This window comes from Amia ocellicauda, chromosome 9 (assembly GCF_036373705.1).
Source record: "Amia ocellicauda isolate fAmiCal2 chromosome 9, fAmiCal2.hap1, whole genome shotgun sequence".
NCBI lineage: Eukaryota > Metazoa > Chordata > Actinopteri > Amiiformes > Amiidae > Amia > Amia ocellicauda.
This window is the reverse complement of record NC_089858.1, coordinates 22668474-22688162: the sequence shown is the minus strand read 5'-3', so window position 1 is coordinate 22688162 and position 19689 is coordinate 22668474. Positions and strand designations below refer to the sequence as shown.

The 19689-nt window shown below is 36.8% G+C and overlaps 1 protein-coding gene across 2 annotated transcripts in view; it reads right to left on the bottom strand.

Annotated features, from left to right (window-relative positions):
* The window catches only part of bean1 (brain expressed, associated with NEDD4, 1), a 45922-nt gene that overhangs the window by 16575 nt on the left and 9658 nt on the right, over window positions 1-19689 (bottom strand). For both annotated transcript variants that reach the window (XM_066713721.1, XM_066713722.1), the window contains one exon: window positions 708-914. In XM_066713721.1, coding sequence (XP_066569818.1) covers window positions 708-914 — 207 coding nt within the window. The remainder of the gene's footprint in view (window positions 1-707; window positions 915-19689) is intronic.

Sequence of the window (19689 nt, the reverse complement as noted above, 5' to 3'; positions counted from 1 at the left end):
TGTGCTTCAGGCATAATAAAAAATAAATGTTCTACATTTCATTTGACCTACTTGTTCATTTACTAATCTGCTAACTGTTCTTAGAGATTAGTATTGTTAAAAGTGCTCTTCTCTCAGAATTTAAAAAATACACCTATATACCTTATCTGTACTGTTTATTCTTGTTTTATTATGGTTCTTGTGCTATTTATTGATTTACTTACAATATTATAAGTCACATGGAAACAAAGAGTATTTATTTTGTCCTATAGAATAGATTCAAATTCTCTATTAAAAAATAAATAATAAGCAAACATTCACAGGAATGAAAATCAAATCCCTGCGTTATGAGCTATTTTCAGCTCCCTTCTGCTAACCAAAGATGTTGCTGTAGATTTCCAGAAAAAAACTAAAAGCAAAACAAACAACAACAAAAAACTATCCACATGCTGACCCCTATAGTTGACTGAGATACTTACAATATATATTTTATGTTTTATATGCATAATATGTTTTTATATATTAAAAAAAAACATGTAATCGTATCAAATACATATGATAAATTATTTATTTTCACTCGGGAAAATGACTGGTTTAAGAAACGTATACATCTTTGTGAAAATAAATGTTGGGGGGACAGAGAAATGTGTGTCTCAGTTATTGTCACCAGTAGCATTCTCTGCTCGTGTTGCTGGACTCTTGTTAAGACGGGCCATTGCTGGGCTCACCGAAGCTGGACTCGGTGCGCAGGTGTGGGTTTCGGAGGCGCCCGTCCTTGCGCAAGCTGCCCACAATGATGGTGACGCAGGACAAGAAGAGCACCAGGCCAATGACGATGCCTGCCACCACCAGGGGGGACACCAGCAGGCTGGCCTCACTGCCGCCCTCCCTGCAGTCAGGATACTCATTGACTGGGCTGCTCTGATTCGAGCTCACTTCATATCCACAGGTGAGGGACCACATAGAGAGGAGAGAGTAACAAGGCCTTAGAACAGTACATTTAACATAATAGATGATCATTTATATTATACAGAATGTTACTGCAACAGTTGGCTACAAACATCTGGCTGTTCAGAGAGAGAAAAAACACCAAATCCATGTTAAAATGTGATGTTCTCTCAACTTGGATTGTGGGATGTTCATAATACAGAACAATTATCTGAACCGAATGATTGACATGTGTAACACTATCCTACAGACAATACACCACTGCCCTGTAATTACATGTGCTGTGGCATCTTTTGTGTGGATGCTTCAGTTATAGCGGTACTTTGCATATAAAACTGTAATTACACACTCTGCTGAATCAGATGTTTTTTTTTTTCTACAACCTCTTTGTAGTTTATGATCTACAAAAGCAGTTCAAAAGTGCTTAACTCTGAGACAGTAGGTTAGAAACTCTCAACAGACCTTGAGACGTTTGATTCGGCATCTTTTCCTCGAGCCTTGAGGGCTTAATATTTAATCTTGCCCGGTTTAAATTTTTAATACATAGAAAAGAACATTTTTCTAATGTTAGCATTGGGAGCAGAAATAACATATTTATGATTTACTCCACTTTGTGCTCCTTTGCCTTTTTTTATAATACAAACACATTAATGTTCATGTCAGATGAATGATGATTATATGAATCAGAAAAACCACGACTGTTTCCTTAGAGATAAACCGTTATCGTTTAGTTTAACGTGAACACACAATCAGAAAAGCAGCAACATGCTTTTTCATTGGTAAATCTAAAATACAATAAAAAATACTTTTGAATTATAGTATCTCAAAGTAAATAGTATTATTTTATGAGCTTTTCCTATTCAAATTCAACACTACATATAACCTGACATAACAAAACATATTAAAATGTAACAGACATGAGCAATCTTGTAATTTCTGTTTCTTGTCAAAAATCTGTTTTTGAAGAGATTGATGAGAGACCAATCAATACATTTAAAAAGATAACAGTTCAAATGTGAATGATGCACAGCAGCATTCAAATGCCATCCCAGCCAAACAATCACTGACACAATAGAGCTAATCAAATATCCTGGTTGATCATAATTGCTGTTAATCTTTCAGTCCTAAGTGAATATTGTGCTGTTCTCCAGGGCCAGTCTCACAAAAACAAACTCATTAAATAAATTGGTGTAATGGTCTTACATTTTATGATTTTTTTGTAAACATGTTCATTGAGCTCTATTTTCCAAAAGCATTATATAAGATATTAAGTGGTTTAACATCTAAGCCTTATATGTTTATGGCTTTAAGGGATGTAATTCTCAGGATAAAGCTTTGTTTCTAAATGGTCTTTAGGCCACATAATAGCATTTTACAATTTTTCACCCCATTAAAATAATTGGATGGGCATGAACGTTTCATTACTTTTGCAGAATTTCAGATCCACTAGATAAGAACCTATAAAAATCTTATAACATTAAAACATTTCTATGGCAGCTCAGACTAGCAGAGCATCCAATACAAACATATGACCTGAGGGAGAAGGGAACAGTCCAAGTTAAGCAGAGGAAGAAACTGCTGTGAATAATTTTCATCCTGTGTCCAAAAAAACACATTCAGGATACCAACTCAACTGAAACATAAACTGGACACTGACATTTTGCAGTCACCCATAAAGAACATTGAGTCAATTCCCCAATGCCACAGATTTAGTTGTAATACTGTATTCCGATGTTTTATTTCTTGTTCCTTTATACAAATCTCTCTTAATAAAGATATCTCTTTAATAAAGATAATTCAAAGAGTTTTAATGTTAGAATGTTTGTTTTGTCTCCCATAAGTGGCCAAAAGCATTCCTTGCAGAAGAGATTGTTATTCAATTAAAATGTGTCCCAACCACCTTTTTATTTTTAACACTCCTAGGCTGGGATTAAATCAAAACATTCACCCACCACCGGCTAATACAAAACTACAAACCTGTACTCAGTGGCAACTCCATTTTTTTTTAAAGATGCTACTTTCTTCTTCTCTTAAATATAACCGCTATGATGTACAGGATTGCAATTCAATATTAGTGGATGGGTTCATTTTGATTTAATCCGGCCCTTAATAAACATCAGGGGTGGAAGATACAATCTACATTTTGTAAATGTTACCGTCTTGAGAATGCCTTATGAATTTCATATGGAAAAACTCTAGTTGGGTTTCAATCCACAAATGTACTGATCTGACTCAAACTTTTCACTGCTCAAACTTATAGGTGAACTATCATGATGTCAAGTACAATATCTGTACTGCACTGCCCTGAACATGCAGATGTCTCTTATAATTTCTCTCTCATATGAAAACAAACTGAGGAAACCCCGTTATTTTGCTCAGCTGAAATGAGAAGCATTCACTGAAGACTTGACACAGTAAAATGCACAGAACTGGTCTGGTAAAGAGGTGCCAACAGCTGAGTATTAAATCTCTTAACATGATGGGTGTAACTTCTTCTTGCTGTTGAAAATGCACTGCAGAATGGTATCTTTTTCTTGTGACATGTGACTCTGTATATTATACTGCTGCCATAGCTCAATCATCCAGAATATGCTTTATGCTAATAGTTATCGTGGTTGACCTCAAAAAGGGTGCACTCTGACATGTTATTTATGTAATACAAAGTAATACATAATTTATTAAATACCACAAATCTACCGGTAGATTAAATAAAAATGAAACAGAATATATTGCAACAATAAGCATCAAGGAGGATTTCCTGTATTTTTCCCCCCTGAAATAACATTTTCTCAACTGATATGTTTTAAGTTCATACACACTTTAGTTGGAGTTGCTTTATGGAAGCTGTGCATCATTTCCACAGTCCTACAGTAATTTCCAGCTATAATTATGATGTGATATTCTGCAGTAAACACATTTCCTTTTTTGTGTTTCTGTAAGAAGTTGATGAAATTCATTGCTTAGTAAGTTAATTACCGCAACATATTCAGAATCTGAAAGCTGATTAAAGTACAAGACAAAGCATGCATACAAATCAACACCATATATATATTTTTTTCATTCTATATTAGCTTGAATTACAACATTTCATAACTTGTCATGATTTCTGACTTTTTGGCTTTGGTAGTAGACAGACATTACATCACATGTTTGGAAGACCTTGTTGTCTGAGTGTTTTTTAGCCCTACCAATCACGGCTTGCAGATTTTGTACAAAGATAAATGGAAACAGACAGTTCCTATACCGTATCACATATGATTCTTACAACAAAAAATATGTATATATGATCTACTTATTTTTAGAAGTATACCAGTATATTTGATTCAATTAAATTATGTACCAAATGCAATAGTTAAGTCATTGCATGTAACTATTTATGAAGAGTTATGTTTTACATTTGAGTTAAGTAATACAATTTTAAATACCTTTTAGAGTTTATTTACTCCACTAACTCAAATCCTCCCCTCAGCCATTGACTGCTGAAGGTCAAACAATTGTACACTTTGAATCAGGCATCATAACACTTGTTCTTCCACCCATAAATAAGTCTTGATGCCCTTTTCCTAACCTTCTGTGAGGCATCTTGCATCCTTCCTGTAACTTTGTGACTGGAAATGAACACAACCTCATAACAGGTCAAACCAAGACATTGGAAAACAGCTCCAGACCTTTATTCTATACTATTACAGGTTAATTTGAGTCTATTTGCCTTTTCAACTTTTCCAATGTCATATTTTACAGAGTATGTTTCTCTGGGTGATAACATAGGATCACACTACAATATGGGTAATCCTTCCTCCAGCCCACAGTGGATGCTGACAATGATGAATCTTCAGCAACACCTTTATCTTTTCCCACTGGATACATTCTAGTTCCATGCCACAGATTTTATAAACCTAACTCATATATGTATTCCTAACATGCAATACATTTTTACTTTAACTGATGGTAAAGACAACTTAATGTATTTGTTGTGTAGCTGTTCAGGTTCGTATCTCATGTGAGTCTGTCTGAAGTATTAATCTTTAATTTGTCACCCATCTGTATATAGGGAACAACAGCCTTGCACGTTGTCCATTGCTCACATTATGGGCTCCCACCTAGATTAAACTTCCTATGTTTTCTCCGTTCCCTATCCATCCCATCTACAAGTAGCTCAATTAGTTCTGACTGATATAAATCTATAGTTTTATGCTTTTATGATGTACTTTTGTCTGATGTCCTCAGAGAATTCATACACAAAATTGTATGCATCCAAGAATCTAGTAGCCAAAGGCAGATTAATCAAGCATGAAGCTTTCCTCTGATGACATAACAGTTATATATGTATAATTCCAATGTATACAGTCTACATGAAGTTAAAAATACTTGAAGCAATAAACAACCCCCCAAAATCACTTGCACTTTCCTCTAAAATCAAAATTTTCTTCTTAAAATTGGTAGCAGTGAAGCTCACATTAACAGATTTTTTAAAAATTTGGATTATATGCCTATTGTCTGTGACTGTTCACAACCATCCCTCTATTAGGCCATAAAGACTATTCTGAAAGCTCACAAAATAGAAAAAACTAAGCAAGGCTGTTAAATAACCTCCTCTGTACCCTTGAGATCCCTGAGAAAAACAGTATATCAGAGCACAGCTGCAGCAGTACACTCTTAATGGTGCTCTGTCTCAACATATCAAGCTAGTGTGACGATAGATGGACAGCCTGGTTTTGACAAGAGATGAAAAAACCGCAACAGCCCTGCAACTTGGTCGTTCAAAAGCAAATTGGCTTGTGACCACTATTTCCAGGACTGTAAGAATATACAACATATATAAAAAACTAATTCTTCATCTCCATTTAAAAAACAAAAACACTATGGTGTTAATTAAACCTCTTATCATATTATCATAGAGCTCAATAGAGAAATACCACAAATCTATGCAGGAAAAACAAATAAAATACAAACACACTGATGACTCTGCAGTAGAGGATAAAATTGTGATCGAAATGTGTTAAGTACTAGCTATCAATTAACATTGAAGAGCACTACACATGGATTGCATGAATGCAAAATCAGTTGAGTGTTTTTATGCAGTTAAAGTATGCACAATTCTACACACGATATATTTCCAAATATTTAGATGTATTGTAAAGTATTTGATGGGGCCAAGAAACATTTCTAATATTTCTTCAAACACTTTCGATGTTTAAATTGTTAAAGCAAGTTGAGTTTTCATCTAAAATTAAATCTTTAATATTTTATCAGCCTTCCTGAAAAAGCTAAAGAACTTCAGAAACCTGATGTTGGAAAGGAGGATTTATACTTATATTTGCTTAAGACAGAACAGTATTTATGTGCAGCAAATGCCTCACATTTCAGGGGCCCCACACATGTATAATAGTGACAATTTGATAATTTAAGGTCTAAATAGATGATTATGAGTGAAAACAATCACATAATAGCAATTGGCTATGCAATGGTGCTTAAGCTAATCTTTGAGGAATGGATGTCAGATTATTTTTCCTTCTTTTTATAACACTCAAAGTGCCGCCATGGCATGTAGCAAGACTTTATGTTAAATGTATGCTAATGTTTGCAAGTTGGGAGCCCTCAGCTTACTGCATTTCATCTTCAATATGTGAGTACTGCTGCTTAGTTTTGTAACCTTCTGGCAAATCTCCTTTTCCACCAAGTGGTGAAATACCCTGCTGATATATTCGACACACAGAGCAGGAACTGTGAATCTGCTGGTGACCTGTTTTTCACCCTGTGTCCAATTAACACAATTAACTGTGTCCTTCTCTGAGAAGATCTTTCCTCTCTTTTCCTGATTTGCCATTCAAATTCACCACAGATGTGTTCTTTGGTATTCAAATAAGGACTCCTGCAACAGCCTGACAACAATTGTGTTACTATTTTGCTTGAACCAGTGTGTTACACTCCTAGCTTTGCAACACTGTTTTTGATAATTTCTGGTATATGCACAGTAGTCCCTAATCATTAATTTGTAGAAAATGTTAGTAGTAGAGAGTTATTCAAAATATCTCAAAACATACTAGGGTCTGCAAACCATATGACCTCTGATACACTCCATTTGATCCCCTCCTGAAGATCTGACAGTCCATTAAGGTCCAGATGTAAGCTGGTCCATTCAGCTTTGTTTATAGCACATAAACTATATAACAAGAGTTTCCTACAAATTATATATGATCTCACATTTGTTTAGCATTTAAATTCAAGATCTCGGTTCACTTCCACCTCAGATTTAACCAGCATGCATGTATTATAATTAGGTTTCCCTTCCTGCTTTGAATCCAGCAACCTAACTCCCTCTGTCAGAGACATTTTGGCTTCAGAAGCATCTGCTGTGAAGTAATCTTCAGCGAGGAAATTCTGTAAGATGAAGTGTCAGCTACCATGCTTTGCTGGTAAACAGTGTGCTTTTAAACCTGCCACATCACATTCATTCAATACTGAAGGCTTTCAGTGAACTCTGAAGCATAGCATTTAATAAATATCGCTTGACCTTCAGCTGCCGTTTTGTAAACAAGTCAGCTAGGCTGTACTGAGGGGAACCTATCTAATGGTTCATTTCCCCTTTTCCACCCCGTTTCTCCAAGGCATCTCATCAAGACATTCGTTTGAATTGTTTGGAGTTTTTGTCCTAAATAGGCAAATATTACTGTCATATCCTAAGCTGTACACACATTTTATATAATAATAGTACAGTTCAAGTGTAAGCTAAATCTATGCTGCTGCTGCCAGGTTTGCCTAACTTCTCACCTCTTCCTTTTTAAGGACTGAATGATAACAGCACTGTTTATTTTGGGGCTTTAAAAAGTAAAAGTAAAAGTCTATTTTTCTAGACCTTCAGTGAACACAAGCTACTCCTGTTTACCGAATCTATGGATATGAAAGACAGTGAGTACTATGATCACAGTAGTACTAAATGCTGTTTTTATCCCCTCCTGAAGATCTGACAGTAAATGATGCGTCTTGTTGTCACTTTGGTGCCTTACGTTGTGCCACCCCTGCCGTATTTATATCAAATGGTTTAGCATTAGACATGGTGACAGTATCCCCTGCTCAATAATTGATACTCGACATGAACTGGCATGAGACACCTTTACCCTTTCTGCTACTTCATCACTAAACCCTGCTCTCCTATGCCAGGAGCATAGTGGTGGTAAACAGAAGGTCATTAGGCCTAGTGCTGGAGAAAAAATTAATGATAACAAAATCTTATAAAATGCACAGATTCAGAATTCAACATCATCATCTTTCCTTTTTTGCAATGTGGTATTAGATACACTTCTTATCCTCTCAGCAGGGTTTGGAAAGATAAACTATTATTTATAGCATCAGATATTTCCTAAAAGCTGTGCTTATCCTCATTGGAGTTTTTCACATACAAGAAGCAATTAGGCTTTAATCTTGCCTGTGCAGAATTTGTTGTTAAGCTATTTAGCCAAATTATGGAAAAAACAAACGAACAAACAAACATCTATTTGGCTACGGAAAATATAAAGATGATACTTTTTTATTATTATATTGTAACATGTTGAAATATAAAATATTCTTATAAATTCAACTTTTTAAAATAAATTAAAGAATTCCACTAAATAACACAGTTCAGCCAGAATAAATAAATAAATAATTAAATAAATAAAAAAAAAGAAAATAATGAGGACCAATCAGTTTTGGTGAACCCTGCATTAAATTGTTTACTGTTTTCAAGTTGACAGTCACTGCCATAACCTTCACCACACGGCTGTTTACATTGAAATAAATAGAATGAAAGATAAAATATAAAAATGAACTGGGGGTAAATCATATCACACTTTACTTTAAAACCCTTTGAGAAAATGTCTGTTTCCTACAAATAGAACACGCCTCAAGAGAAATACTTCAGCATTCACTACTTTTTTCCTTGTAATGCTCTGAGCTCAGATTATTTAACATTTTTTTTTTTTTTTTTATTGTAATCACTTTTGGAATCAGGCTCACAGTTGTATTACACTATTGTAAACAGACTCCCCTTATTGATCATTTAATCCAATTAAGACTGCATTGCTGCATTTGACCATTTAAATCCTTGCTTTGCAAAGGATGCTGAACATTTGGATGCATTTCATCAGTTCTGCATATGTAATACTCTACGATTCCACTGGCATAAGAAAGTACAAAAAAAGAAGGACATTGGAAAGAGGATGGGACACGAGGCAGTCAGGGAGGAGTAATTACAATGCTTCAGCCATTTAATTAGGCTGAACATCTTAAAGTGGCTGCCAAGAAAAAGAAACCATCAAATTGAAGCCAACAGTGAGGAAGACCTAGGATCAAAGCCGAAGCTGTAAGAAGCAGCAGAGATCTGGCACTATGTGTTTGACCACATTAAGATTGACTGTACAAGCTTGAAAGACCATTAAGACATGATACTGCACCACTTAATTAATAAGCTGAAATGTTCCTTGTAAACAAGAGCGTCTTGATTCTTGTGAACTGGGAACGGTAGTGTTGTGTAAGAACTGGTTAAGAAGTGGTTTAAAAAATATATATGTATAGGCATTGGTTTACCACTGTAAATATGATGCATTATTTGTTATCTATATTATTAAATGCTTTATAATAGTTAGTGGTCAATGGTAACACAGTGAGGAAAATAACAAATAAAGGAAACAGCTTCAGTCTAGCCCTGCAGAGAATCTATAATGATTATTTCTCTTAGTGTGCCCTGACAGCTTTTCTCTTCTCATCAAAAACATGTTCATTCAATGCCACTGAGAGTTGTGCAGGTCCAAATAAATAAAGACAGCCGGCTCTTTTATTCAGGAAATAGTCCGTCTTTAAAAGAAAGAGAGGCTGTGACAAGAAGGCTCGATGACGGACAGTGTGTCGGGAAAACACCATTCGGCCTTATCAAAGCATAGGAAAAAACCTTTCTGCATCTGTCTTGTTTCGGATAACACAAAGATGCTAGGCTGTACAAGTATTAATCTCAACCTCAAGAACGCCTCCAGAAGGTTCTTTCAAATTAGGCTAGCCAGCAGACTTTGAGTAGGGAAGTGCTTTTGGACAATTCCTAAATCTAATCAGCTTCAAAGAACAATAAACTGACAAAAGATTGCTATTGTCAGTGCTTAAATGCCTAATTTACAGTTCTTTCTTAACTGTATACAAATATGTATGATATGAGGCTGGGCATCTGATGCAATATTAATAAGAATTACAGCAGATTAAAAGTAGTCACAGTTGTCTTTGGTAAAGATGGTACACAAGCTCCTTTAAAGTGGCCCATAAAATGGTTCAATAATGAGCCACCAGAGATCCCACTACAAAGCTCATATTTAAAAATGTATTTAAAAATAAGAAAACTAAAATCAACCAAATCAGGATTACTGTCTGTTATATGGTTTAGGAATTGAGTACAGTGAGGGGAAAAAAGTATTTGATCTTCTTCTGATTTTGTACGTTTGCCCACTGACAAAGAAATGATCAGTGTATTTTAACAGTGAGAGACAGAATACCAACAAAAAAATCCAGAAAAACGCATTTCAAAAAAGTTATACATTGATTTGCATGTTAATGAGGGAAATATCCCCTATCAATTAGCAATATTTCTGGCTCCCAGGTGTCTTTTATACAGGTAACGAGCTGAGATTAGGAGCACTCTCTTAAAGGTAATGCTCCTAATCTCAGCTCGTTACCTATATAAAAGACACCTGTCCACAGAAGCAATCAATCAATCAGATTCCAAACTCTCCACCACGGCCAAGACCAAAGAGCTGCCCAAGGATGTCAGGGACAAGATTGTAGACCTACACAAGGCTGGAATGGGCTACAAGACCATCGCCAAGCAGCTTGGTGAGAAGGTGAAAACAGTTGGTGCGATTATTCGTAAATGGAAGAAACACAAAATAACTGTCAGTCTCCCTCGATCTGGGGCTCCATGCAAGATCTCACCTCGTGGAGTTTCAATGATCATGAGAACGGTGAGGAATCAGCCCAGAACTATCTTGTTAATGATCTCAAGGCCGCTGGGACCATAGTCACCAAGAAAACAATTGGTAACACACTATGCCGTGAAGGACTGAAATCCTGTAGCGCCCGCAAGGTCCCCCTGCTCAAGAAAGCACATGTACAGGCCCGTCTGAAGTTTGCCAGTGAACATCTGAATGATTCAGAGGAGAACTGGGTGAAAGTGTTGTGGTCAGATGAGACCAAAATCGAGCTCTTTGGCATCAACTCAACTCGCCGTGTTTGGAGGAGGAGGAATGACCCCAAGAACACCATCCCCACCGTCAAACATGGAGGTGGAAACATTATGCTTTGGGGGTGTTTTTCTGCTAAGGGCACAGGACAACTGCACCGCATCAAAGGGACGATGGACGGGGCCATATACCGTCAAATCTTGGGTGAGAACCTCCTTCCCTCAGCCAGGGCATTGAAAATGGGTCGTGGATGGGTATTCCAGCATGACAATGACCCAAAACACACAGCCAAGGCAACAAAGGAGTGGCTCAAGAAGAAGCACATTAAGGTCCTGGAGTGGCCTAGCCAGTCTCCAGACCTTAATCCCATAGAAAATCTGTGGAGGGAGCTGAAGGTTCGAGTTGCCAAACGTCAGCCTCGAAACCTTAATGACTTGGAGAGGATCTGCAAAGAGGAGTGGGACAAAATCCCTCCTGAGATGTGTGCAAACCTGGTGGCCAACTACAAGAAACGTCTGACCTCTGTGATTGCCAACAAGGGTTTTGCCACCAAGTACTAAGTCGAAGGGGTCAAATACTTATTTCCCTCATTAACATGCAAATCAATTTATAACTTTTTTGAAATGGGTTTTTCTGGATTTTTTTGTTGTTATTCTGTCTCTCACTGTTAAAATACACCTACCATTAAAATTATAGACTGATCATTTCTTTGTCAGTGGGCAAACGTACAAAATCAGCAGGGGATCAAATACTTTTTTCCCTCACTGTAGGTCTCAAATGTATTCTTCACTTGTGTGTTTTTATGCCTCTATTCTCATGTGAACTTGAAAAAGACAATATCTGGGGATGCACAACTAACTATGTTCATATTTCAGGTATGCATCATTTCCTTTGATTTCAGAAAGAACAAATAGACCAAATCCGACGTGCATTTGCTTGTTATCAATCCTCTAGGATGTGGACACCCTACCCTTAACCAAACCCTTGTCAATTTTGTATAATCTTAAATGTTTATGATAACTTTTCTGGTAACTAACTAACTAGGTAATACATGCCAGATGTTCAATAAGAGACACACACACACACACACTGAAGCGGTTGTCTGGGCTCTCAGTGTGTTTGCATGCGTAATTTATGATGTAGGCTCTTAATAGACAGAAGGTACCCAGTGCCTCCTGACACCCAAGTGACAGCCAGATTAAGAACCCATAAATCCAGGTACGTAGAATCACTGCCGCAAGAAGAGCTTTGAGTGAAATATTTATACTGGATGACTGTGGAGCGCTGACACCTGTGCTGACACAGCTGTCTGACATGAGCATAGGTAGGGCCATTTTTAAACCCAGAATCTGCTGCATGGAGTGCACTGCACACATAACAGGCCATTGCAGACGTTCTCCATTCCTGAACTTAAATCAAAAGATGATGTCTGGTTTTTACATTATCGATTATTGATCTGGTAGACAGCAATAATTATCCTACTAAGATCAACATAATGTCATCCTAATTTAAAGCAACATGCTAGTTGGGAGTTTTCCTTTTTTGGAGGCAGAGGGGAAGGCTTGTACTGTATGTATTTTGATCATTTGCCATCTGCTACAAAATTCATTTTCCACACTTCATTGGGACTGATGAAACAAGCGCTGTCTTATTTAGCTCCCAAATCCCATTTGAACCCTGTAATTTTTCTTCGTTTTTTCCTTGCATTCAGAGGAGCTGCATAATCTGACTTGCCTAATGGGCAGAGACATTCCCATTTGTGAGTGACTGGCTACAATGTGACTGGCACTCCGCAGTGTAGCTGTGCTCTGCGCCAGCTTCACAATTACCCTCCAAAATAAATTTTACAAGATGATTCAGCATCTCAAGGTCATCCCAAAGCACCATCTGATCTCTGCTATCTGGCTGTTCAAGATCTGCCAGGACTGACAGCAGACTGCTCATCTGAGTACAGCATCAAATAACCTTTTTATAAAAAGATTTTTCTTCCACTTAGGTCTGTAAACAAAAACATGACAAGGAGAGATACGATAACAGTTTGTCTCTTAGCGAATACACAGATTAGAATGTCTGTTATTATTACATTTACTGCATTTATTTTTGTGCTTATTCCATTTACGGTTTGTGCTCACCTTCCTATCCTTAACTGAATTTTGTTCCCATGAAAAACAGGTAATATAGCCTAATAACTGTACTGATATTACAACGTAAGAGACTGCAGTACCCTTGAAGCGATGTCGATGTGAGTCACACAGAATTTGTCAAAGGAAAGCAATATGTGTAAATATATAGGATACATCAATCTGATGAGGCCTATGGTTCTCAAAGTTCCGGCATTATATATTAAATCTATTTTAAGATGATTATTTCAATTACATATAATTTCACGTAATCAGTACCTTTAAAACAATTATATATATAGGCCTATAGTACACCGACCCATTAATTGAATCTCTCTTCTTTCTTCAAATGATAAAATACATTCATTTCACTGCTTGATTAATTGATTAATGTATCTTTGAGATTTCTTAAATTTTAAGTTTCTTCTTTTAATACTGGCTTCAGTCTGACAGATTAGTTAGGGACCTTCTAACTTTCAAGACAGGCTAAAACACTATAAACGGCAGATGTATTTCCGGAGAAAGCCCCCCCCAAAAGTCTTTGTGACAAAAACAACTGACCCCAATACTGGGGATTTGCCAGTGCTCAGAGAGAAAATCTCCCCAACTGAATATTCTTGGAAGCACAAAAATTCTTAGAGCCTTATTTCTGTCTTCCTGTGGGTTACCAATATAAGTGCTGACAGAAGAAAATTAAGTACCTGTTCTGACTTTCAGGGGCAGCAGTAAGAGAGAACATGACATGTGATCAGTTTTACTCCAGTTGGTGTTGGAATGAAATCTGTTACAATTCAGTTTAGAATACTACTGACATTATCAAAATAAAAAACACAAACAATTGGATTCAATTAGAAAATAAAGAGACTCCCTAATCTCTTCCTGCAAATTTAGCTGGTAATAAGCAAGGGGCCGAATTAAATCAAAACCTTGACCCACCCGCTAATAGCAAACTACAAACCTGTTCATCATAGCAGTTACATTTATGATTAGAAGAAAGTGTCATCTTACTAAAAATGCAGCTGCAACTGAGTACAATTCTGTAATTTTCTATTAGCGGGTGGGTCAAGGTCAGTAAGTTGAAGTTAACTTGAGCAGTGTCTTTTGCTTTTAATACCACTCAACATGATTTCAGATTTTCTGCAAAGGCTGCATTTTCAGGTCAGAATATGACTATCAAAATAGGAAGCTTAATGCCTTCATTAATGTCTGCCAAAAGAACTGCTGTTTTACATTTTTTTTTCATGCAGTTCCACTCGCCCCAGATAATTAAGTGTTTTTCCATCACCCATTTCATGATCTGTTAGTAGATTGGTTTCCATCAAATCTCCTCCAAATAGATGACATTGAGCTGTCAAGAAAATTCAAAATTTTAAAAAGTACATGCCAAAAGATACATGTTCTGCCCTAACTAATGGGGACTTTGCTAAAAGTGTAGGCTTTTGCCTTTATCCTTGGCCAGCAAAGGGCAGAGAGGAGGAAACATGTTAAGGAGATTCCAGAAGATCTGTAAAGGAACAAAATTGACAATTGTACCATAAAATTAGGCATTAATAAATGAACCATCCAGATTCTGTATTAACCTAGTTTTGACCTCACAGGGCATTACACCTGGCTTCCCATCAACTTGATTTAGAAGACTGTGAAAAAGGCTGTAGTGGTTTTAGTATTTGCAATTCCCCAAACCCAGCTAAAAAAACAAATAGATGAATTGTACAGTCTGAAAATATTCTTATTCCCTTTGTAAAATTAAACTAAGTTATTGCTTTGCTATAACCCTTGATGGCACCATTAATGAAATTCTGTAATTAGGGCCTGCAAAGTTGGTAACGTTTTTATTATTATTATTATTTTTTAATTATTAATCACTTTAATTCTCCTTGCATTGAGTACATAAAGTAACCCACAGCCAGGGACTTAAATACACTGGTGGATGGGTCCCCAATGCACAGAAAGCGATGGGTCTGAAAACTAGAGGAATTTATCACAGCTATGGCACTGGTCAGGCAATCTGCATTGCATGAAAGGGATAGATAACATTATTATGTCAAGTTCCTTTGAGGGGTAATGAACATTGTTAACTTTGTCCATGGTCAAAACTTCCAAGTCTGAACATTGTATAAGTGTTTATGACAGTGTTATCATAATTATGCTTTCTGAGTCAATGCATTCAGTAATTAACTGGTCACTTCTTAAATACTATTCTTTCCAAAAGGGTGGATAATCATTCATATTCAGTAGCCTACCAGAGTTGTTGACTTTCCATTTTTACATATTATATGTACAAATACCCTTTAAAATATTTTTTCTCCGGTTAACCCAGTTTAAATGAGGAACAGGGTTTATATGAAACATAAATCCAAACTATTGCTTCAGGAGCTTCAAAAAAAATCAGATTATGGGATTGCGAGCTGCGTCAACAAGACCTTGTGTTTTAGTGGGTTATGAAAAGTGACACAAAGGCCCATTTCCATTGGATCAGCAGGCTTTGATCTGGTCATAAACGTCATCACTGGCACAGTGAACCAGACGCCACACTAGGTTGAGAGCATTCTTCCCAGAGTGTTGATCTGTGTAAGCCTGACCCCAATAACCATCCCTGCCTCATAGTTAACCTGCCTGCTAGGATTCAGTGATTGGTCTGACATGGGCAGCTGTTTATTTAATCAGAAAAAAATAAAATAAAAATTAAATACAAACATCAAAACTGCACAAACAAGTGACCACATAGTAATTATAACTACTGCCTCAGGTGCAAATGTTAAAACAAACAGACACAATTAATGTCGACCTTTGTGCAAAATATCCACCGCTGTAGAATGGAAATGACATACGATTTATAAAAAATATATATGCATCGGTAAAACAGGTTGTATTTTTTACAATTTAAGGGAGTAAATGGTAACATGCTCGAATATATGACATTGTCTTAATTACTATTATTATTATTATTATTATTATTATTATTAAGCTCGTTCAAATCTGTGCAACACAGCAGGACTGAATTAAGCATTAAATATACATCACTGCAGTTGTCTACATCAGCTGGAAAATGATTTCAGATGAAATCTCTGTCCTACACTCCGAGAGCTTCACATAGTTGCTCAGGTTGATTCTAAACAAGCAAAATCAATCACTTAAGAAAGAAAAGTTACAATATTGGCTGAAATAGCTGCATTATGGCATGGAAACACACAGGGCATAGGATTTCAAATTTGATTGAGAATGGCTAGAGTCCCTATCGTAACTCCAGATAGCTATGATAGCAGTAATCAATCTCTGTCCTCTTTTACATTTTTTTTGAAGACACCCAAGCATTTACATATTTAAAAACCATGCTTACTAAACACGCTTCCTGAACAGTGGATTTCAATAATATCAGTGAAGGACAAAGTTGCTCCCTCCCTCCTTTGCTCCTTCTCTGTACTTCCCCCCGCTGCTTGCCATAGCAATTAATAGATCCTATTAGGAAAGCACTGCCGCTAATTACAAAGAAAATAGCTTTTCTTCCAAGAGGCACAGGGAGAATTCAGCTGACATCTGCCATCTCAATCCCACCACCTGCAATGTCTGTAATTGTTTTTCAGTGAATAGGGAACTTGAGCAAATCCATCCTGTACTTTTCTGCTACTTCACAGTAAGTAAATAAACCCTCATATAGATTTCCCATAAAAGGTTGAACAAACCCTATCAATAAATGGCATTTCAGGTGTAGGGTGATGAATAAAAGACTTAAATAAAATCAATTAGTAAACATATATGCAATAACTTCTTTACATACACAAGACAGTATTCTGTATCTTATTTATGTTTTAATAGCACAGTAATGGCAGCTGATAATTTTTTTATTAAGGATAAGGTTTTTTTATTAGGGTTCTGCTTGTATAATCTGTAATCTATAAAACAATCTGTTACAAACTGGTGAGATATGATTTGCTTAGAGTGCTTAGAGTCTCACTGCACGACTGTCAGTAAATTATTGGGAGAGTTATTGTTATCGTTAAGTGACATTTGTTATTTCTACATAGTCTGGATTAAAAAAAGATTGTTTGCAAGTACGGTTTAATCAAGGGAAAGCAAAGATAAAGCATGAATAGTTTTATAAGTATGGGATTTTAGTTTGACGAGTTTAGAAGGACAAAGAAAAAGAGCTGCTATCAAGACATCTTGCCTGGAAGATATAGATGACTAATCTTGCAAGGATGTTTTATCTATGACGTCTGAAAAAACGCCATTTTACAGTCTTACAGTTATCTTACAGTATTTTGTTTTGCATTATGGTGTTTGTGTGTGCAAAGTGAGTGAACAGAAGATAAATCTTCAAAACAGCATCAATTCTTCTAGGTACACTTGCACAAAGTCAGGGATTTTGTAGGCATATAGTCAAGAGTATGATTAAACAATTATACCAAACAGGTGCTAATGATCATCAATTCAATATGTAGGTTGAAACACAGTCATTAACTGAAACAGAAACAGCTGTGTATGAGGAATAAAACTGGGTGAGGAACAGCCAAACTCAGCTAACAAGGTGAGGCTGCTGAAGGCAGTTTACTGTCAAAAGTCATACACCATGGCAAGACTGAGCACAGCAACAAGACACAAGGTAGTTATACTGCATCAGCAAGGTCTCTCCCAGGCAGAAATATCAAGGCAGACAGGGGTTTTCAGATGTGCTGTCCAAGCTCTTTTGAAGAAGCACAAAGAAACAGGCAATGTTGAGGACTGTAGACGCAGTGGTCAGCCAAGGGAACTTACTGCAGCAGATGAAAGATACATCATGCTTACTTCCCTTCGCAATCAGAAGATGTCCAGCAATGCCATCAGCTCAGAATTGGCAGAAAACAGTGGGACCCTGGTACACCCATCTACTGTCCAGAGAAGTCTGGTCAGATGTGGCCTTCATGGAAGACTTGCGGCCAAAAAGCCATACCTCTGACGTGGCAACAAGGCCAAGCGAATCAACTATGCATGAAAACACAGGAACTGGGGTGCAGAAAAATGGTAGCAGGTGCTCTGGACTGATGAGTCCAAATCTGAAATATTTGTCTGTAGCAGTAGGCAGTTTGTTCACCGAAGGGCTGGAGAGCGGTACAAGAATGAGTGTCTGCAGGCAACAGTGAAGCACGGTGGAGGTTCCTTGCAAGTTTGGGGCTGCATTTCTGAAAATGGAGTTGGGGATTTGGTCAGAATTAATGGTCTCCTCAATGCTGAGAAGTACAGGCAGATACTTATCCATCATGCATTACCATTGGAGAGGCATCTTATTGGCCCCAAATTTATTCTGCAGCATGACAACGACCCCAAACATACAGCGAAAGTCATTAAGAACTATCTTCAGTGTAAAGAAGAACAAGGAGTCCTGGAAGTGATGGTATGGCCCCCACAGAGCCCTGATCTCAACATCATCAAGTCGGGATTACATGGAGAGAGAAGCAACTGGGGCTGCCTAAATCCACAGAAGAACTGTAGTTAGTTCTCCAAGATCTTCGGGCCAACCTACCTGCCGAGTTCCTTCAAAAACTGTGTGCAAGTGTACCTAGAAGAATTGATGCTGTTTTGAAGGCAAAGGGTGGTCACACCAAATATTGATTTGATGTAGATTCTTCTTTTGTTCACTCACTTTGCATTTAGTTAATTGATAAATAGAATCTATTAACATGTCTATTTTTGAAAGCATTCTTTTTTACAGCATTTTTTCACACCTGCTTAAAACTTTTGCACAGCACTGTATTGTTGTTCTTTTTCTATGTTTTTATTACCAGAAACTTTTTAACAGTTACATTTTGCCTCAGGGACGCTTGTGGGCAATTCCACTGAACATGTTACCTCATGGCCATTTTTTTTTTTTAGCTTTCATGGTTATTTTTAGAGCATAACTCTTGTATATAACTTTACTGAGGTCACAGAATAGTACTACTATTTAATTTGTGTTTTGTAACAAAAATGGGGTCATTAGAAAAATGATGACAAAATAAACAGATACTAGTTTGGCTTCTCCTTGCTTATTCATACAAACTCTGTATAAACCTATAACTAAGCTTTGTTACTCATATACACATAATTATGGTAATTAACAGTATACCTTTCCAGTCCAATAGTGTAACTGGCTAATGCATAACATTATCAAATTTCCTGTGTTTCTTTTACAGTAATTACATACTTGTATCCATTTTTCACATAAACAATACATTAAGGCTCAGTACTTAATTTGTATTGACTTAATATAGTTCAAGTGCACCAAAATAAGGCAAAGGAAATGCACAAGAATGACAAAAGAAAAAAAACTAAAACGAGAACAGAAAATACAGGGCAATGGGGGATATTTCACAGGGGAAAACAAATCCGAAGTAAGCAAGCAAAAGTGTTGAAAAAGCTTAAAAACCTCCCTTCGACAGCTATGGATATGACACAAGTTGCTGAAATTCTCTGTTGTGCCAGTTACC